The sequence below is a fragment of the Channa argus genome, chromosome 1 (genome assembly GCF_033026475.1).
Source record: "Channa argus isolate prfri chromosome 1, Channa argus male v1.0, whole genome shotgun sequence".
NCBI lineage: Eukaryota > Metazoa > Chordata > Actinopteri > Anabantiformes > Channidae > Channa > Channa argus.
In genome coordinates, this window is record NC_090197.1 from 44,007,360 (window position 1) to 44,028,473 (window position 21,114).

Below are 21,114 nucleotides of genomic sequence, written 5' to 3' on the forward strand. Positions count from 1 at the left end.
GATCGCTTCTGCCTCGATGCTGAATATTGAAAATTCAGCCACTGAAATAACATTTGCAGGTGATAATATGTACAGGTTTTTTGAAATCATAAAACATGCATTTAAAGTATGAAGAAAAGCATAACAAGTATAAAGTTAATGAAATTAAATAGATAGGGTAGTTTAAGCTTACCATAGATGCCTGTGGATATACATGGGAAGGCCTGTAAGAAAAAAAAGAGAGATGTTAGCAAAAATTGAAGCAATAATTCAAACATCAACAACCTTAAGTACCACGAGTTTGCAAACATCTGCATGAAACTATAGCTATTCTGGCCACCTCCTGTTTACCTTTGTATGCTTAATACTTGCCTCCACTGCTTTACTTGTTCATTCCCAAAAGGAGCAATTTACACTATTGTTTGCCCAAATCCCTGCAACTAATGTTGGACTGTATCGTGATGTAGATTCCACCTCCAATGCAGAATGCGTAAACACTTACACTTCTAAAAACAGGCACATTAAATCCATCCTAGAATTGAACACCCGTATTCACACACGCATTAGATGGATTATCACAACTACACTGTTGTGTTAAAGAAGCTGTTGGAGAAAACTCGATCATGTAATGTTGTGCCAATGAACGACACAGCCTATTAGTTCTTGATGCCCACACTTGATGTCCATTACAGTCACAGTTTGCATTGGTTGCCTGAAGGAACCGTGGATCAGGCTCATGAATTTTTAGGTACATGTATGGCCTGCTGCTTAATAATCTCCATGGCATGAATATCCAAATAAAGTCTACTGAATGACCTTGTCGATTGCTCAAACTTACACTTTCTACTAATGTTTATGGAAGCTTCCCAGGTCTGAAGGTACTCCAGTGATCAAATCTTTAGCCCACTGACACGTATTTAATTTAAAGGAATTAAATACCATAGACATTTTTATTTTATTTCAAATTGAGACAAACTGCCACCAGTGACTCAGCTGCGTCTGAATAACCACAAGGACATCACGGCAGGGAGCTTTTCAATGCATTTGATTCAAATGACGAGGAAGCCAAACACTAAATCAGAGTCATTGCTGCTACATACTAATCCAATAGCAGGAGTCAATAATTCCCTGTAACCACCAAAGTGCAGGCACACACACAGAAAAAAAAAGACATTCAGAGAATCAGAATAAATATTCTAAATATTGTCTTGAGCTAAAGAGCAAAAACCTACATAAATTTATGGCTGTCTATTTGAAAAAGATTATAAAAAGTAACCACCTTGTAATAGTTCTTGCTTTGTAGCACTTTGCTGTAGACATATTATTCAAGCATGGCTTTATAGCTGAAAATAGTTTCATTATTCTTTACTTCTGTGAGCAAATATATTATGATACATAGGCCTTGCTGTAAGCTTCCCCATTTCACATTCATCTTTTTAAGTATATTAATAAACAGTAAAGAGAAAGGATTTTTTCAAAGGTCCCATTTGTCCTCAAAAGCAGCTGAATTTGTGCTTTAGTCGATGCATTCATCAAAAGGCGTGGCCACAACATTAATATAATAAGATGACAAATGAAAAAAAATATCCAGTAGCAGCTCGCAACTGGATGAATATAGAACAACAAAACACTACAGAGATTCATCAAAGAAAACCATCCATATGTCAAATTCTGCCAGTGCCAAAACTAAGCCCAACAGTTTGTTTTGCCACACTGACCCTGTCAAGTTGTATTTAGAAACATGCTTTTGCTAACAGCCTTGCGAAGATCACTTCATTTTATAAATGAAAACACAATAGATCTCAAAGAAAAGGTAGCAAACAAGTCTCTTTATATGATTATTACACAAACAAGTAGTCATAGATCTGCATCTTCTGAACTAAGGGAAGGAATAAGCATAATTTCTAAACAAAGAAAGGAAATAATTGATTTAAAAGACTGATAAAATATGCTGACTTTTTTTCTCTCACGCATCACACCTTATGAAACCTGCTTTGAAATGCGATGGCCTGTTTGTCCTTGCTTTAAGCAAAAAGGAATGAGTCTCTGTTTGTGTTCTTATTTACTAGTTTTCAGGTTCCGCCTGTCAAGGTGAATCTTTCTTCTGTGGGGTGATTTAAATCTTTTACAGAAGCTTTGACCTTTCCAGATGACTGTCTGGGTCTGACACAAACCACAGATGATGAAGCGTGGAAAAGCATGGCCATTTTTAGTTCTGTGCCAGGCTCTGCCCATGGCACACATAAAGATATATTGAGACTGTGGACACAAAATAGACAGATACACAAAAAACTAAGTGTATCTGAAATAACTAATAACTGTGCAAATATGAGGTCAGATTCAAACAAATCTGTATTTGAAAACCGCAAAGGCTCTCAAAGCACCAGCACAAATATAATAGAGTGATTCCTAAGTGTACTTCTAGACTCATTAGCAGCATCTTGGCATTCCAAACAGTGAAATTCTGTATTTTTAGCTTTTCTAAGTAATGCCAGTTTTCCATTTGGCAACGGTCAATACAAATCAAAGAATCAAAAAGTAATTTAGCAGGAAAACTCCATTTAAATCTGCATTCTATTAAGGAGAATGGCATATTTATTTAATCTTAAAGCAAGATGAGCATTATTTCCTCAATGTTTCAGCCACTTTTGGCTGCCAGACTGATCCTGAGCCAAAGGACTTGTTATCCACTCTAAGCTTAAAAAGCCATGATGTCAGTCTCTTAAACGTCTGCGCTGACTGTAACTAAACCTAACCTTAACTAAACACATGACAGATTTTGGCAATGTCATAACATCAGCATAATCAATTAAAATCTTTTTTATTAGTTTCCTGACTCATCTATTAAACAGTATTGATCTCCTTGGTGTGAAAATGCACCAGGTAATCACTTAACAGGACGTTGTAAAGATCTGAACCCTTTGTAGCACATGGAGAGGTCACTTGTTTAAAAGGACTGTTATTGCCAAAAGTAAAGAGGAGAATATATATCCAATAAAAATGTGAGGCCTGGTTGGCATCTTGGCTCACACATCTTTTCATTTATTATTCAGCCACAAAGCAAGCAATAAATTGCACTGAAGTTAGCACAAATTATAAATCTTACTGATCAATATCTGTAAATGTCAGCATGCATAATATTTATTAAGTTTTGTTAAAATAATTAAAAACTTGAAAAATCCCTAATGTAACAGGGAGTAAGATGGGTACACAACACCTGCAGTTGTACATATTTACACACATGCAGAGTAGATGAGTGGTGACAGTCTGTCCCAATCGGATTCTTCGTCATCATCATCATCATCATCGTAAGAGCTTTAGTTCTTTTAAAGGCAGAAAACAAATGAGTACCACTGCCTTATATGTTGTTGGGGCAGCCTTTAAAACTGAATGCAACAGCTACAGGATAATTCAGAAGTACTCCCACAGCAAAGTAGAGCCCATTTTTCTTTCTTTTCCCCATCCACACTGGGCCACCATAGAAGCTATTTTGATAGTAGTTAGCATACATACCTGTACATCTGCTAACACCGTACAAGGTCTAGAGTTAATTAGGATAGTCAGCGGTATGTAGGCAGTCATGACCTATGATATCTGGTTTGGGTTATTATTTCTATCTCTGGATGCTCATTAGAAGTGAGTCAGCATGTCCGCCTGCATCGTGGCAAGAGTCTGTTGGCTGACATGTTGCTTGTTGCTGATTTTCTTTGCTTTGGAAGTGTTCTGAAATTGGTCACCAGGGAAATTATTCTGTTGCAGGGGCTCCTCCCTAATCTATCACATCACTTTAAAGTGGAGCACCTTTCCTCTCAGCATCTCTGCACAGTATATTAAGGATATATACAGAAGGGCTTTAGTGTTTGTTGCTGGGAAAAAACTACATTACATCATTACTTCTTTTTAATGAATATGATTACATTTGCAATTTAATGTAATGTTTACAAAACAAAATAAATTTTTTATTGAATTGATAATTGTGTTTTACGAAAACAATTTAGTGACTTAGAAATGTGAGTCAAACTTTGCAAAAGAGCTCATAAAATTAAGTCACTGTTACTTTACTGAGAGCACGATGGCCTGCAGCTTTCAGCCATTTGTTAAACAGCAGGAAATGACAGAGTAAAGATGGTTCAACCTGTGGTAAAATGCAGCTGTCCTGCTGTAGCTGTCAGCTTCTCATATTGCAGGCACTACAACGCAGTCATTGGCAGACGTGGTAAAGGTAAGAAAACCATGCATGAACACAGTGACTGCAGGATCCTGCTGAGGGAGCACCTCGTCTCGGCTGATTGAGTAAATAGCACTGGACCCAGGGTGCTGCCCCATAGCTTGAAGCCTCCTAGTCTGTTTGCAGATGGAAACTATGCTTATAAATCACAGCAGTGAGGGGAAACCTTGTGCAAATGCGACTAAAAGTACAGTATCTTATTATTCACAAGTGGTGCCACGGTGTGAGCTTACATCACAGTATTAGAACATGAATCCAAGACAATCCAATTTGTTGACTGCTGTAGTTCTTTAAACATGTAGGTCATGCCTGGTCTCTGTCTGAATCAGCTACCTGCTGCTGCTGCTGCTGGGAAGAGCATGTCATGGTTACAGAACAGAATATTCAAATATGACGCGTTAACGCCCCTTTATTCTGCATAATGCCCTACTCCATATTCTAATGTGAGTGCTGATTGTTTAAGTGTCATTTTGCTAAATGGAGGATAGAGAAATGCAGAGGGTGAAAAACCTGGAACCTAATAGCCCGAGTCCTACCACCCATTTTTATATCTGCCGTGATGAAGTGTAAGTATTATCACAATAACATCTTAGTGTCCATTAAGGACTCGGCATCACTGGCTGTGTTTACATGCAGTGAGTAACTTAGTGTGCATAATACCTTGGTAAACAGCTTATTTAGACTAAGCTCTTTGTATACACCTTTGCTACTCTATGATTGAGAAGCCTTGTTATCATAAATAAACCAAAACAAAACATTCCCGGTCTGACAATCCCATCTCCAATAAAATATTTATAACTGAAATGCGCCAGCCACTTTGGTCTACCTGGTCTCCTCTAATCACAATTTATCTGTTTAATCAAAAATTATTTGTACTTCTTCTTACAATATATTGGTTGAGACCACGGTCAAGCAGAATGTAGACCTGTAGAATTAAGGAATTAGCTCATACAGTTCATTAAAGGTCTCCTAAGCACTTTCCGCTTCTATAGCAGAGCATTCCTAAGCTCTTGCTGACTTATTAGAAACTCAAATTTGTTAGTCTAAAAGGCGACGCAATGGAGTCTGACCAAAGATATATACAGTGGATGGAAATAATTAAGTCTCGCTGTATACAATGAAGCTTGGCATGCTCTATGATTTTCTTCATTGTACACATTTCGGCAGCACCTATTACTTCAGCAAATCCAAGGAAGACAGGTAGCGGGGTAGAAAAAGAGTGTAAAAGCTTCAGCCTGTGCATACGACAGAGCAGTGGAGCAAATACAAGCAGATACTAAACTGAGGGCTACTTGATGCTTTGGTCCATGACCAGCCAAATGCTTGATCAATCACATTTTACGCTGAAGCCCAAAGCTATGTTGCACAGAAGCTCTTTTTAGTACCATTTCATTGGGAAGTACATGGCAAATTTAACCATAAAACAGTTATAAATACCTGCAAAACTTTAACATTTACAATCTGCAAACAGTTACATTGACTGTAAAAGAGCATGCAGTTCTAGTAGAGATTGTTCTCTTTTATTATTCATATCAATGTGATTTCCCACCGAGGTCTCCTGGTGACACTGATTCCCTTAGTGTTAAAGAGAGAGCGTTTAGAGTAGCATAAAAATGATACTACTCTGAACTAAGGGCACATGCAACCACCCGTCTGCTCATATTTATGTATGAGTACTCCTGCTCAGTATCAGTCCAAATTATATCACTGACCACTGAGCAACAGAAAAGCACAAAAGTAAGAAATTCACATCGGTGAGACAAACTGACTGACCTCTACCTGACCCGTATGTGATTGACAGAATTCAGATGAGGAGGCGAGGAACATGTCAGGTAAACTCAATAACGAAATGTATTCCTGCTATTCCACTATACCCACTATTGTGTACAGCTGCAGGCAGACCTCTAGTCAGATATTTTCTGTTTATATATGACTTATTGATTAGATTAGCATGCTTGTGGCGGGTGAAAGCAAGACTCCTCTGCAGTGCTGATCTGAAATGCTGTAAAACGGAAAGCGCATGAGACTGACAGCTGAACTAATAGACCTGTGGTTTTGTTGTCTGATCAGGGATCATCATGAAATACAGTTATTTTTCAAAGAGTGGCTGAGGACTTTATTTACCCCAACTGCCAAAGGGAGGACCAGGAGTTTTGCTGAAAGAGGCTGATATTAGGCAAAGACCTTGATATTTAGTTTCTCTTGCTTTCTTCTCATTTATGCTGTACTGGTAAGGAGACTTCCACCTTTTGATCTTCCTCCCATTTGCTGTTAAAAGTTGTTAGTTAACATTTTATCAATTAACAACAATATTTGTTTTAAAAACTACACAAAGGGTAAATTGTTTTGTGACTAAACTGTCAAATTGTAGGAAATATTGCAAAAAAATAAAATTATTATAAATTTACCACAGGAACCAATATAGTACAGGTAATTTGTTTTTTCCCGCCAACTTTATTGGCAACCAGACTATTTGCTCCAACAGATCACACCCTCAACTTTTCTTTTAATATGGGCTTTTATTTGATAATTTATGGTATCTAACATCCGCTTCTTTTAAAGCCTTGAACTTTAATTAAGATCCTCATCCTGATATGATTATAATGACCTTATGAAATTTTTATTGTATTTATCATTAGAGCCATGGCATTATAAACTGCAAGATTCGTTTTGATTAAATCCTGAGATGGAACCAAGGAAAGAAGCAAATAAAGGAAAAAATGTATCTGTGGTTATTCAGAGCAAAACGTTTTATTTGAATATTTGAAATGCAACACTCAGCAGGATAGAAGGCATCATTCAATATGCCTCGGGGCCTCTAAAGCTTGTGATTATTTCAATGAATGCTTGAGAAATGTAAAGCAGGCCGGCATGGTGTGTAGCATTAGAAATCATTTGCATTTTGGCATCCTAAACTACAGGTGTGCATAAAGTGATCAAAGAGGGAAATAGAAAGATTCTGTCTAAATCTATGAAACTGTTGTTTCTTAAAGGAATCTGAGGGAGAAGAGAAAATGGAGCAAAAGCAAAAAGCCATTTTTCCCCTGAATGGAAAGTAAAACCAGGTTATATGTAGATTCTCAAATATCAATGCCCCATTGTCAAACTGTCTCTGTAGAGATTAGCAGCATATGGAGCTACAGTAGGACGTTTGAGCTATCAGTAATCCTAAAATATAGCATGTGATTTGTATTGCAAGAGTGAATCATTCCCAAGTGGTTGATTTAAAATGAACACTAAAATAATAATTAGGGCATTTTTCATGAGCATCCCTTTAATTTTCATTCATAAATCAACTTCAGGAGCACATTTAATCAAAGAAAAGAAGAAAAGGGGTTTCCGGCTTTTCAAAATGAAAGCAAGGCTATGCTACTCTTCCAACATAAATCTACTAATTACTAACTACTCTTTTTTCTTTCAAGGAATCCTTCAACATTTGAAAACCACATTGTATATCAAAGGGCCTTCAAATTCAGTAACCTAATACAATTTATGAGGTGACAAAGCAGCATACATATTTAGATATGTGACTTGTTGTGTGTAAATGGTCTTTGTGCAATCACCAATGTGAGACAAAAATCAGGTCTGCGGTATATTGTACACCACAGTCTGAACTTAGTGGGCTAAGAGCTACTGCTGGGGTTAATGTGGAGTCAATGTAACAAGGTACATAGGGAAAGGGCGTTGACATTTGTTCAGCAAGTTAGCTTGAAATAATATAGTTCATGTGAAAGTTGCAATTATTCTTAGCTGGAGACCATCGCCCAGAGAGAATAGCCAAGGGGCCAAGACTTAAGGATTTTCCTTCTTAGCATTTGAGCTTAGAATATGAATGTCAAAATCCCCACAGATAATGGTCTCATAGAGCATCCAGGCTGTTCTGACCGTTTCATCTGTTTTCAAGGTTTTGAAGGCAAACTTTGACAACAGAACCACCACATACAAGAAAGTGACACAAATTCACTGCAGATAACAAGTTTGGTTATATAAAAATAATCTTTAGCAATTAAACAAAGTTCCTAGCTTATACAACAGCTAATTAAGAGAGTGCACATTTTAAATTGACTTGTTTTTTAGTTTCTAATTATATAAAATGGAAAAGCTAAGTAACATTTTACCCAGATGAATCTAGATAGGAGATATGCACAGAACCATAACAGATGATAAAATGGGCCATAAACATATTTCCCAAAGTAATAGATACAAAATAAAAAGTAACCAAGAGACTCAACCTCATTAACTACAAATCGAATTGAGCTCTCTGTAATGGTGTAGCAGTGACCCTTTGGAAGCAAGGTAAGTACATAATTATAAATGAATCATAAGGACACATATTCCAATTAGACGAGTGAATGTTTGTCTTTTTCCTGTATACTGTAAGGCAAAACATACAGTATACCACTGGGTAAATGTGTTTCTTCTGGTTCTTCATCGGCCTTGTGATTTTGGAATAATTAATCCAAGACTTGAGGCCTGGGATGTTTCTGTCAATTGGGAATTTAATGGACTTAATGAACTCTCTTTGTTAACGGAAGCTCAGGGTGCTCTGCGATTGCCTTCATCCCACTCAGTTCCACAACACTGATAATAGCTCATTCCATATGGACAACTCCAGTGATACATAGCATGTGCGAACCCCTGTGTTGCAGTGTCGTGGAGGAATAAAAGGCAGGCAACAGCATATTTGTGAGCCAAGGTAGACTGGGGTGAGATGAATGGGCATAAGAAAAAAAATAAATAAAAAAGCAGTGCAGCCAGGCAGACAGGTAACTAAAACCCTGGATAACTGAAAGGATTTTTTTACTTCTCTAGAAGGCTAGCCATTTCCCTCTTCCTCCAGTGTTTGTGCTTCGGTAGGCTAAACATGTGAGTGATGTATCTCTCTACTGAAAGTGGAGGGGTGAAATTGATATTGATCTTTTTATGTAATGCTCAGTATATCACCAAATAATCCCAGAATGTCCAGGTATCCCTTTGAAGAAATCATTATATAGATTATCCTGCATTAAAATATATTGCGCTGGTTTTCAAAATACAACCAGGTTTGAATTCCAATAATACTGAATTTACTTATAAATCTACGGTATAGTGGGCTACTATACCAAACATGAACATGCATGATCCCAAATATAATGACAAGACTCATTATCTTGTGTAAACCTGCTTGCTAAACTGTAGGTGGATTTATCACACGGCACACATAAACGCAGTTGTATATCACAGCTTTTGTATGAAAGCCAGTTTATCCACGTACTCTGGGCAGAACAGGCCCCAGCAGCACACTTTCACTTTAAAGCTCCCCACAACATCAAGCCATAAATCTGAGCTTGCCCAGAGGTATGAGCAACCAACACTAATTAACAGTAGCAGGATGAGGGGTCAAGGCCTGTGTCGTATTAGCGTGAGAAAACACTATTTTTCAATTTACAGTATATACTGGTCTGGTCTTGTGTGCTTCAAGTAATCAAGGTTTAAGCTAGCAATACCACTGGCATGAATACAAATACATTTTCTGTAAACACAGTAATGTGTGTTTCCAACCTCAGGTCACTCCAGCTGTACTAACATAAGATGTTTCAAAAAAGATGCCTACATTGTCTTTATACAAATGACACTATAGACACAGTGACTGCCTTAGGGAATGTTCACAAAGCAAGACTGCTGATCCAGGAAAGCTCAATTTAGGCATACTGCACAGAATCAGCTTTCAATTAATATGCCAACCCCTAAAAAGGACTTTGGTCCAAGGATACAGTAAGCTCTGAGGAGGTCAGCTCTCCCTCTGTGCAGACCTGGGGGCCATTCGCTCACACTTTGATCTGAGCTCCGATGATGGTGTGGCAGGCACAGACTCAGGAGTGGAAGGATTAGGGACAGGAGAGACACGGAGAGTGACAGATTTCTTTGTATGCATTTTATCCTCATTTTGGGCATAACTGCAGACAGCGTGCAAACCCATGGCTTCTCTAAGGTGTTTCTTTTTTTGGCTGTAAAATCCTCAACCAGTTAAAGACATATCAAAGGGGAAGAAGGCACATTGATAACTTTATAATGGCTCACTTTGAGAAAGGGGGCATTTTGCTGAGATGAGCGCGCAGTTCAAACTGCAAGCTATTAGTCATGCTGTCAGCTCATTTCCATATGTGTTTTATTGTCTCATGGGCAAAGGCTACTGCACCTACTCACATTTATTGCACTCATGGTAGAGCTAATGATATTCACACCCGTGGCAAAAACAGGCCTTGTACTGTATCTCTGTCTCCATATGAATAGGCTTTTGAAAGGTGACAATGTGAATGCACATTTCAATTTTGTGTGCCTTTCTTTGATGAGCTTTTAGCCTTGCTTGTCTAGAGCCAAGTGAAGCTACATAAAAGCTGTCTCAGAAATCATTATTATAATAAAGTGAATATTTATGCAAGATGGCAAGGCATGTCAGAAGAACAAATACTTCATAAAAAGGAAAAAAAGGTTGTTTGAGTGCGTTTTTTCCACAATCTCAGCAGTACTGACATTTACTGTTCCTCAGCAACTTTGAAGCCAATTATTAAACTCATCAGCAAAATTAAATAGTTTGTTTGAAATGTCTGGTTGGCTACTGTTAGCTGTAGCTACAGTACCTTGAGTAGCTCTTAGCCCTATGGGATATGCCTTTAGCTGTAGGTCATAATCTTGATGTAAATGCAAGCAGCAAATTGTAGTTATAGCATATTATTATTTTAACCATAGCCAATGTTGCTGTTGTCCCCAGTATGATAAATATGTGAATTCAATAATGTTAGCTATTCATTTCTCATTAGAATAATATAGGTTTATTAAGGCTCCCAGTAGAATTCTATTAAAATGCCTCCCTGACATAGTGGAGTGAGGTTCTACGGTATGTCTATGGTAAAGCTACAGTACATGGGATTTCACTGTTTTAGTGTTTAATAGTTTTGAGGTCTGTGTCAAGAGACAAGTGATTTCACAGGCTGTAGTATGAATATTTATATTCATGGGACTTTAAAATGACCAAGGGTGCAGCGTTGCCCTGTTCCCTACATGTTCTTAATCCACCCTGGCTGAGAATCAGGAGGACAGAGGCTCCTGGTGGTCACCGGATGTAAACACTGCATGAGGGTAATTAGAGTGGGATAAACTGTGGTGAGGATGCCCTAGGATACCTAATCTCACCCCCTGTTCCCATATTTTCACTCATCTGAAAATGTACACAAACCAAGCCCAGTGGCAGCCATCTGAAGCACATGGTTTCTTCTTGCCAAGCTCAAGGGGAGAGTACATACTCTAATACACTTGCCTTGTCACGTAGTAAACTTACTTTATTCATGGCGAGTATAGGGATATGGGGGATCAACGGATGTGAAAGTGCTGGTAGGAGTGCTCCCAAAGGCTTGGTGCCATCCTCAAGTAGTCCTGTTGCTTCCACATTACAGCACAGGATATGGATATAAAGTATGAAGCTATAAAAGCAGTGTTTTTAAACCCTAGTGTATTAGTAAATTTACTGAGTGTAAATGTCTTCTGAAGGATTTCCCATTCAAAGTATATCCCAAAGGAGATTTATATTAGGGAGCATTCCAGGCCTAATCAAAATCTCTCCTTACATAAAAAGGTGAAGGCAACTGAGAAAAGTAGACATGCATGGTACCCAGGGTTAAAGCCCAACATGTACTTGGGACATAAAGGACAGAAATGCTTTGGCTTGATGAATCTTTGTATAGCTTGCAAATGGATTATTTTTAGACATTTAGCATCCAACTAGAATACTATCCTGAATTTATTATTTAATCTCAGTACTTTGAGTTACCTAAAGTACCAGTTGTTCCCAACTGAGTATAGATTGGGCCAAATTTTAGATCAGCTAGTTTTTGGCTGATGTGCAGTGTAAGCAGGGCCGTAGTGTCCACGAATCTACTCCCGGATGGTCAGCTGGACTTCTGGGATACCATAAATTTTGTCGGCTTTCTTGCAGTAACAGCAGTTTCATGGACGGATTTCTCACATGACTGTTGTCCACATAGTTGTTGTAATAGTGAGTGAACATGTGTTAAAATTACTGGAGTAGAATGTCTCATATGTTATGGTTGAAACTGTATTGACTGATGTGATATAAAACAGAACTTTGCTGGTGTACAGACAAACAATTATGTCAGCATTTCTCAGCCACAATCAGCTCCATATTATTTTCCCCATTCTTGTACTCCTTTCAATGTAGACTCTGCAGAGAGTCAGCAAACCTAACACCACCAAGTTTCATTTTGGCCTGTTATCTATTTAAATCTTGGAAACGACACAGACAGTGACAACAGCTTTACAATTAGACAGGAGTAAACAGTGCTCATCGAAAATAGCTTTGATGAGAGGAGATTATACTGTAGATCTCAGTTGTTACTACTTCATGTACTCTACATAAAAGCTACATTAGGTGACACGTGTACAGTCATCATGGGATAAGTCAGAATTCTTTTTACAAGGATGTTAGAACAGTAAAAAAAATACTGATCCACATACAGTACATTGATAACTAAATCTATACACACATACGGTATGTGAAGGCTTAAAGGTCGGTTGTGTGAATACAAGAGGCTGTTTAAAAAAAAAAATAAGGTTCTTTATAAACCATGTCACTTGTAGGGCCTGACAGGCAAGCTGGGGAGAGTGGAGGATCCACAGAGAGGGTCACCTGCATGCAGACACCGCTCAGTTACAGTACGGGAACCATTCTGCCACCCTGGCCTGGTCCAGACAATACATATCTATCGCCAACCAGGCAGAACAATAAATTCCCCTCCTACTTTATACTTACAAAAAAAAAAAAACAAGAAAAAAAACCTCCAAAGAAACAAGAGTCTGACAGGGACCTTTGGGACTAGATGGAAATAATACTTCCATGCTCCTTGGGTTTGGTATAATTCAATCTCTGTAGCCACAAAATTAACATTATTATTATAAACATGAAGGCTCAGACTTGTATTACATGTGTTTTTTTTTTTTATTATCTACTGCTAACCATCTTGCTGAGTAACTGGTGGAATATCACCGAAACATGTAGGTCCAGTCTATTCAATCTTTTACTTTTTCCTCATACAGTATATAGAGGTAATATGAGCAATCATGACAAACAGTAGAAAAACAATGTAAATATAAGAAAAACCAAAGTAACAAACTGTGTATACGAGATTTTCGTCAACTGCAGTCCAATCCCAGGGCTACACTGCAAGGTTGAGGCATCTTTGTCGGACTACAGGTGCATTTCTAAATCAGGAGGAATGAGGAGGGACCCACCAACATCCAAAAAAAGGGGGACACTCAAGGCCATGGTGAATTGCGGCAGCACTGGAGCCGCAGACTGATTGGGAGTACAGGGAGCAGCTGGCTGAGAGGAAACAGGAAGGTGACTGAGGGAATCACCAGGTGGCTACGGTGAATTATGACACTGTCCATCCAGCTCTTTCTGCCTTCCATGCAGGCTAAGTGCTGGATAGAAGTGATTTTGTTTTCGTCATTTGCTTCTGGTATGATATATGCTTTCTATACTAGGTAACATCTAAGTGTAGAGTACACTTGCTGGTTAGAAAATTGAGGTGTTGCTCTGGTTTAACTTGAACTACAAGAATAACTTTTTCACAAATGGCCAGAGGATAATAAAGCTAATTACAGCTTTCTAAATGTGGAGTTCATCATGAATATTGATAAAGCATTAATTAGTTACTAAAACTGGAAAGCCATTTTCTCTGTAGCAAATGCATCACATCATCACACATACATCGTGTTTTTGGAGCAAAAATATACTGCATCACTAGAAGTGGGGATTTATATTCTACCACAATAATTAATGTAACCAAACTATTCTGTTTCTCAGGAAATGTTGTTTCTTTGGAAAATGAGAAAACACTGAAGTAGGCCGCGCTATTTTCTTCAATAACATCTCTTTATCAGTAATATAAAACGATTTATTTCACTCTTCAAGTCAGGTGGGGAGCCAATAGGTCCTCACGCTAGAAGTCTGGAGGCAAGATGGTCTTCATTATCATTCATCATCTCATTATCAAAGCAATGCAAGCAATATACTTATCTCAAATGTCCAATTTAATTATAGACTCACTACAATGCCCCTGAATGTGAAATACTGTAGAGTGCCTGTTCTTTTAATTGCTCAATGACTTTGCTGTTCTACGAGCAAACATTTTCTGTACTTCCTGTAGAGAAAATCATCAGATGAAGTGTTTTCTAAATATGAGAGTTTGCTGTTCTCTTGAACAAGAAACAGTGCTGGGGAAGTTACATATTACCTACTACTGATCATTAAAAGAAATAAGTGGAGTTACAAGGCAGTAACCTATTCATTTTAGTTACTTTTGCAAAATGGCTCCATAAACATTTGGTCTAAAGTAAACATTAAAATTATGAAGGCCCAGTTAGCAAAGTAGTTGTCAGACATCGGCTACACATTTCTACCATGTTTCTGCTGTTTTTTATGGCTGGTTTTATGACCACATAATGTCAACTCCAGTGCTCTCATACAGACCACCCAAACAATTATGTGTCCTACTCACACGGCCTGAAGCTAAACCAGCTTTATTTACATGATGATATTGTCCACATATTCTCCACCATATACTCCAATACAAAGTTTTTAACCAACCATGGGGACTCTGTGTCAACTTTTATTACTGTGCACCATCCAGTGGTATGAAGATATTAACGTTTTAGCAGAGTCTGACTCTGAGAGTTAACATGCGAGTGAACAGGAAAATAGACTAGATATTTGAGGAGATTAACTTTATTAGAGATTAACAGAAAACATTAATTCCTTACAATTACAATATGGTTTTTGAACATGGTAACACTTCACTGCAAGTAACTATTAAAATTGTTACTGAACTCATGATGTAACACATTACTGTGTTACAATGAAAAGTCTACTACTCTCCTTTCGGCTTATCCCGTGAGTTCAGGGTCGCCACAGCGGATCATTGTCCGCATGTTGATTTGGCATAGTTTTTATGCCGGATGCCCTTCCTGACGCAACCCTCCCCAATTTCTACCGGGCTTGGACCGGCACTGCATCGCTGGGGAGGGGGGATGGGCTGTTAGGGGTTCAGTGTCTTGCCCAGGGACACTTCGACATATAGCCAGGGCTGGGGATTGGACCACTCACCCTGTGGTCCGTAAGCAACTGCCTTTACCAACTGAGCTATAGCCGCTCCTACTTGTGTTACAATGAAAAGTAATGTACAGTAATTTACTGCAGAATATGTTAACATCTATCAACTATTCCAATGACAACATCTCACTAATTGTATTTTCGTTTTTGCAATTTTGTGTGTGAAAGATGTTGGGTTCTCAACACAAAATGCTCAAATGAAATGTTCTTGCCAATGGCACCAGTCTGCCAGCAGTGCAGATAGATGGAGTCGTTTGTGCATGTTGTAGTCCAGGAATTATACTACTACAAAAAAAAATAGAAAATACCAACACAGAGTATAGCTGGTAGCCTACATTAGCAGATGAGCTGCCATTTGTTTTAGACCATTAGCTCTCAAGTCATGACTCAGGCCTATATTGTTTTATTTCTAGTCAAAGTCAATTACATTTTTTATTTCAGTTGCAGTGAATTTGTAATGTTTGAATTTACTTTACAAACACAAAACCAATTGCTTCATGTTCTTTACTACCTGAGAAACACTTTTTACAGTTAATACACACACACACTCTTATGTAATTATGCAGATTTCAGTCAAAGACTTTTAATAGGTTTTGTTCCAGTTAGCATTTAACTACACTTATCTAAAATGACTGCATTTACAGTCATTACAGTCCATGTCCTCTTCGTTACTCCCTCGGAGTGAGACGAGACCTTAACGGTAAACAGCCCCATATTCTATCCCATGCATATTATCATTACCAGAAGTTTATGGATGTGACGTTAGAAACTGAGATTTAGAGGTTATCTGACACTACAAGCTGAGATCACAAAGTCAGATCACGAAACAGGATTCACCCCTGTGTTCGCTTTACAGTCACTACATTCAGCATATGGGACGGTGGCTAAGTCTTTGTGCTTTCTAGATTCATCTGTATGGGAAATGCAAAATTTGGATTTAGATACAGTAATAGCTGATTTAAATTTAAATTTGCTCTATGGTCCTGATGGTTGCATCATCATTCATATAAGGTGAATGTGACATTTTTGATATTAAGGTCACTGGTTGACAATAAAAGAAATGTTTAATCTGTTAAATTCCCCTACGAAATTATTACTTTAGTAGGCCTACATAATGATTATAATGATTTATAGCGAACAAGTCATATAATTTTAATTAACTTGTAACAGAAAAGGATGTGGAAGAAGAGGGTTTAACTCAAGAACTAGCTGAACATTTGTGTCCATTATTCAAATGCAATACAGTAAATGCTTTGTCTATCAAAAATTAAATCTCAAAAATAATAATATACTTTCAAGCCCACGGTGAAATAGCCTCTTGAGCAGATCACTCAAGCAAATGTTAGGCAAGGGTCAACAACAGGCCTTTTTTTTTTTTTTTTTTTTTTTCCCGAAGTGCTAATAACCAGTAAAATAATCTCTTAAGTAAATTTGAATTCTCAATGCAAACATGAATGTCACTGCCAGTAGACAGGATAAAACATTTCTGGGGCCAGAAATAAGTAACTTACATCTCCATGGCAATCTCCAGCATTAAAGCAAGACAATCCTGCAGTTCTAGAGTTAATATATCTCTCTCATAAAATTGTGCAAGATGCTGCACTGCCTCCTGAATTGCTGAGTGGGCCTGGATTGAGCCAGTCTAAAACTGGGAGTCAATCAGCTCAGGCCAGGCACAGTGCATCAGCCCTCATTAGCTGTGACCTTGGGAGATAATCATGGCACTAAACAGGGTGTATGTATGTGTGGGGTAATAGTGCTGTGATTAAAGAATTATGTAGAAGAGCATAAACATCGGCATATCTGCCAATGCACACAATCATTCACCTGAGCCTGTGGGAACACGGCTGTGATTTTGATAACAAAGTGATGAGGGGGCAATGCTTGTAAATTGTGTACATTTATGTATACAACCAAAGTCTTAAGAAATGTGTAGTGTACTTTGCAGCTGTCCTAATGTTCTCATAAATCTGCATAAATACGGGCTGGCCAAATGGTCAACACAAAATACACTGTTCCCAAAGTCACCAAAAAATGCCATGCATAAATATGAGAAGCTAAGTTGGGGACTATAATAAATATTAATTTTTCACTATATGTAACCTCAGAGCACAGAAAGGACTCACTGTTTGGCATTGGGAATTCACAGAAAGAAATAATATAAAAAACAAATAGGCCAAATAAAAACAATGGCTTAACTGGGTCTCATATTGGCTGTATAATATTCATAAGACGAAAAAAGAATATATCATCTACATAAATATAAAGATGATGACATTTCAGTAATAAAGAGGTTGCTTTGTTTTCTTAACTTTTTGTATTAAATATTTTAACCACTCTGCAATAACTATAATTAATGGTCCAAAGATTTAAGTTTGTATACCACTCACCTATTATGTACTGTAACTGACTATGTTGTGCTTAATAACAGTGAACAGGGGCTTTATAAAAAAAACGGAGCTTGTAGTTCATTCATTCATTCTCTTAAAGCCGTGCTACTCATAAAAAAAAAACATAACAGGAAAAAATAAGCAAATTAAGAAAGAGTCAAACAATTATTAAGCCCTTTTACAGTTAGACAGGGTATTCAGTTGCATTTCTAAATGTGCAAAGAAAATATTCTTTTGCCTCTTTATGTCTGGTGCCATGATAGCAACTTATTCAACTTAAAAGATAACTAACCAACCAAATAATTCATTCTAATTCATTATAATCAGACATTTAATTAGATGTATGCCTATGAAAACATTTTGTATGTTCAGCTGAAGTGAGACAGAATGTCTTCTGTGTGTCAAACCAGCATATAGAGATATTGTACTTCAACCAAACACATCTGTAAGACCAGGGTCTATGATTGAAGGATAATTGGGTGCAAGCTTGTTCAAATGGAACCCAGTGATAGACCAGGAAATTCCAGTTTCATGGACACAACACTGGCAAGGTCGACACTGGGTTCAACACCTGGCTTTATAAAACCCACAGATGAAAGACTGCAAGACAGACCTTTGAGGCTACGGAGCTCGACTCAATGCTAGAGTAATTCTAGGGCTCACACCTGTTGTCTAGCTACTAACCCGATTAGTGCTAATACATCACATGTTCACAATTTCTGTTTGTAATTTCTCTCAGCTCTTAATACATAGCAGTTAGAGAAGCTTAATTTCTGCTGCAGACTCATGTCTTCTCTTTAATTAAGTGCAATAAAAAGAACGCACAGATTCAGCATTCTCATTACTATTCACTCAATAATAATTAAAATAGCCATCTGTGAGTGGTAAATTGAAAATGTTGCCATGCGTACCACAACTGTAGCATAATCTATCACTAAGATTTGTGGACCATCTGAAGGTAGAAGATGACTAGATGATTTGCACATGACTAAATACAAAGGGTTTCCCTGGCCATTCATTTATATACGCAGTTTGAATAGCCAAATCTACTGGCATAGAGTCAAAGGGACCACAATGAAGAACAAACACCAGACCAGCACGAGCCAATACATTGGGGACAGTGCTGCATTAGTAATGAGGTGACTGAGAGCGTGACAGCTCTGTCCGACTTCACTGACACACATACACACACACACGCATACACACAGTACAGACACTGTTGGCTGGGCTGATTCTGCATGGTAATTAACCATAATGATCTAAACAAGAACTCATTCCACTAAGGTCCGCTGCCGATGAACAGCAATCTGTTACAGTATCTGTGAGATTGCTGAGATTTACTCAGTTGAAAAGCAACTGTCAGGCTGTGAGAGGCCTGCTTTGCATGTAATATATTTAATATCCCTGTTTCCTGCTCAGCTCTTTTGATCAACGCAGCAGGCTTTATCAGGTGGTATGTAAATGAGTAGTGACACTAGTGTTTCACACTCAAGCTGATAGAAGACTGCTAGTGGAAAAATCCGTTTCACAGAGAGGGATGTTATTTTTGTTATAGTTTTGTATGTATAGGTTTGGTTGATGAGATTTCCAAGTACACAAGTTGACACTGTCCATGTACTGTCTCAACTTGCGTTTTGGCTCTTTTCAAAATCAGTACCCTCCCTCAAGTAGGTGACTTGACAACTACTTTGAAAATTATCACTTTTGCAAATGACTCATTTCAAAACTTCAATTTCTCTGAAGGATGTGTTGCTAATTAAAACTAACTGTTAATAACTTTTTTCCTTGGGTAAATCTTCTCCTGTCTGACTTTTCTGCATTCTCACTTAGTCGAGCCAGAGGTTAAGAAAGGAGTCACTTTCTCATTCCTGCAGTGAAGCTGAGACAAAGCTAGACGACAATGCCTTTTGTTCTCCTGTACCGCACACATTCTTCCGGTATGTTTAATTAATGCATGCTTATTGTGGCGTTCTTGTCTCGTGGCGTATGGCAGGAAAGACATCTGTTTAATCAACAACTTCCTCTGACAGTCCCTCAGTTGGGTGCTAGCTGTCGTTTCTATTCTCAGATGGTACAGCAGAGGAATAGGAGCCTCATAGAAATTCAGGAGACCATCGCCAGGAGCTACTCACAGCCAGGTACAGCAACAGAGTAAAAGATGAAGTGTAGCCAGCCGGAGTCTTATGCTGCTTGACGGTACTTTATTTGAAGAGCCTTTATTGTTGTCAGAGCACATTAATCTAGACTGGAACTGTTGCCTTTTCCCTCACAGAACATGTAGGTGGAGTAGCCACTGTAGGAGACAGGGTTTAGTCTCTGGGATGATTGCATGGGCTTCTTATGCTTGTAATCAAAACGCTAGCATGCTCACATCAGCACACTCCACATAGACACTCTGGAGATTACCTCTTCAATCCCCCATCAACACTGATTACCCCTCTTGAGGTGTGTGGAAATGTCACATTTTACATATCCTAATATTTCACCTCACACAAAGGTGTGCAGTCTTCCCTGGAGTGAAGGGAATATGAAGGAACGGTGGTGCAGCAGACCTGAGGCTCCTCCCAGTGCTGTGGTTGTCTTCTTCTGATTCGGGGTGCTGAGGTAATTGGGGGTCCATTGGTCATTAGCTTGGACTAGGTGGGAGATCACCACAACTACTATCAGTGTAATTGGGTCTAATTGGCCCATTGCCAATGACAAATAGCAATGACTAATTTAAATAGCGGCGTGACCTTTTTGAAAGCTTCAGTCTAATTAACCTTTGTCTACACATGCAGGTACTATATGTAGATGTGGGTTACGGGCAACATTTGCCTGACTGGCCACAGAGAGCGCTGAGTTATAATTACATTGTGTAGCTAATCGCCCATTGGGGGATGACATCATGTAAAATCCTCTGTGCCACGTACTGTTTTCCCCTTTTTCAAGCCAGGTCTCTGTTTCAACTCTAGATCATCAGATCAACTAACAAAGTGTTATATATTGCTAAAATGTTTAACATGGAAGCAAACTATTTACAAACTATGTCTACTTGCATAGAGAAGGGCATTAAAAATGTATTTCCCATATGTCAGACAAAAATGGGTCACAGAAAAATATACTGTATTCACTTGATATTAGAAGCCAATGGTTTAGTATTGTCTCTTGCTGTCACAGCACTTAGCCATAATACTCTTCTCTTAATAAAGCATGCATGCATGCATGCTGCAGTCAAAGGCATTTGGCAGAAGAGAGCAGACTGCTAAAATACAGACATTGGGTAGAATCGTGGAAATAGCCTACATAAACCATACAGTATATGGATGGTCTGGGGGCAGCATCAGTCAAAACCCCCCCTCCCCCCTTAT

The 21,114-nt window shown here is 38.3% G+C and overlaps 1 protein-coding gene across 10 annotated transcripts in view; it reads right to left on the reverse strand.

Annotated features, from left to right (window-relative positions):
• macrod2 (mono-ADP ribosylhydrolase 2) overlaps positions 1–21,114 on the reverse strand; it is a 393,934-nt gene that overhangs the window by 89,542 nt on the left and 283,278 nt on the right. For all 10 annotated transcript variants that reach the window (XM_067525087.1, XM_067525095.1, XM_067525067.1 and 7 more), the window contains one exon: positions 173–203. In XM_067525087.1, the coding sequence (XP_067381188.1) occupies positions 173–203 (31 nt within the window). The remainder of the gene's footprint in view (positions 1–172; positions 204–21,114) is intronic.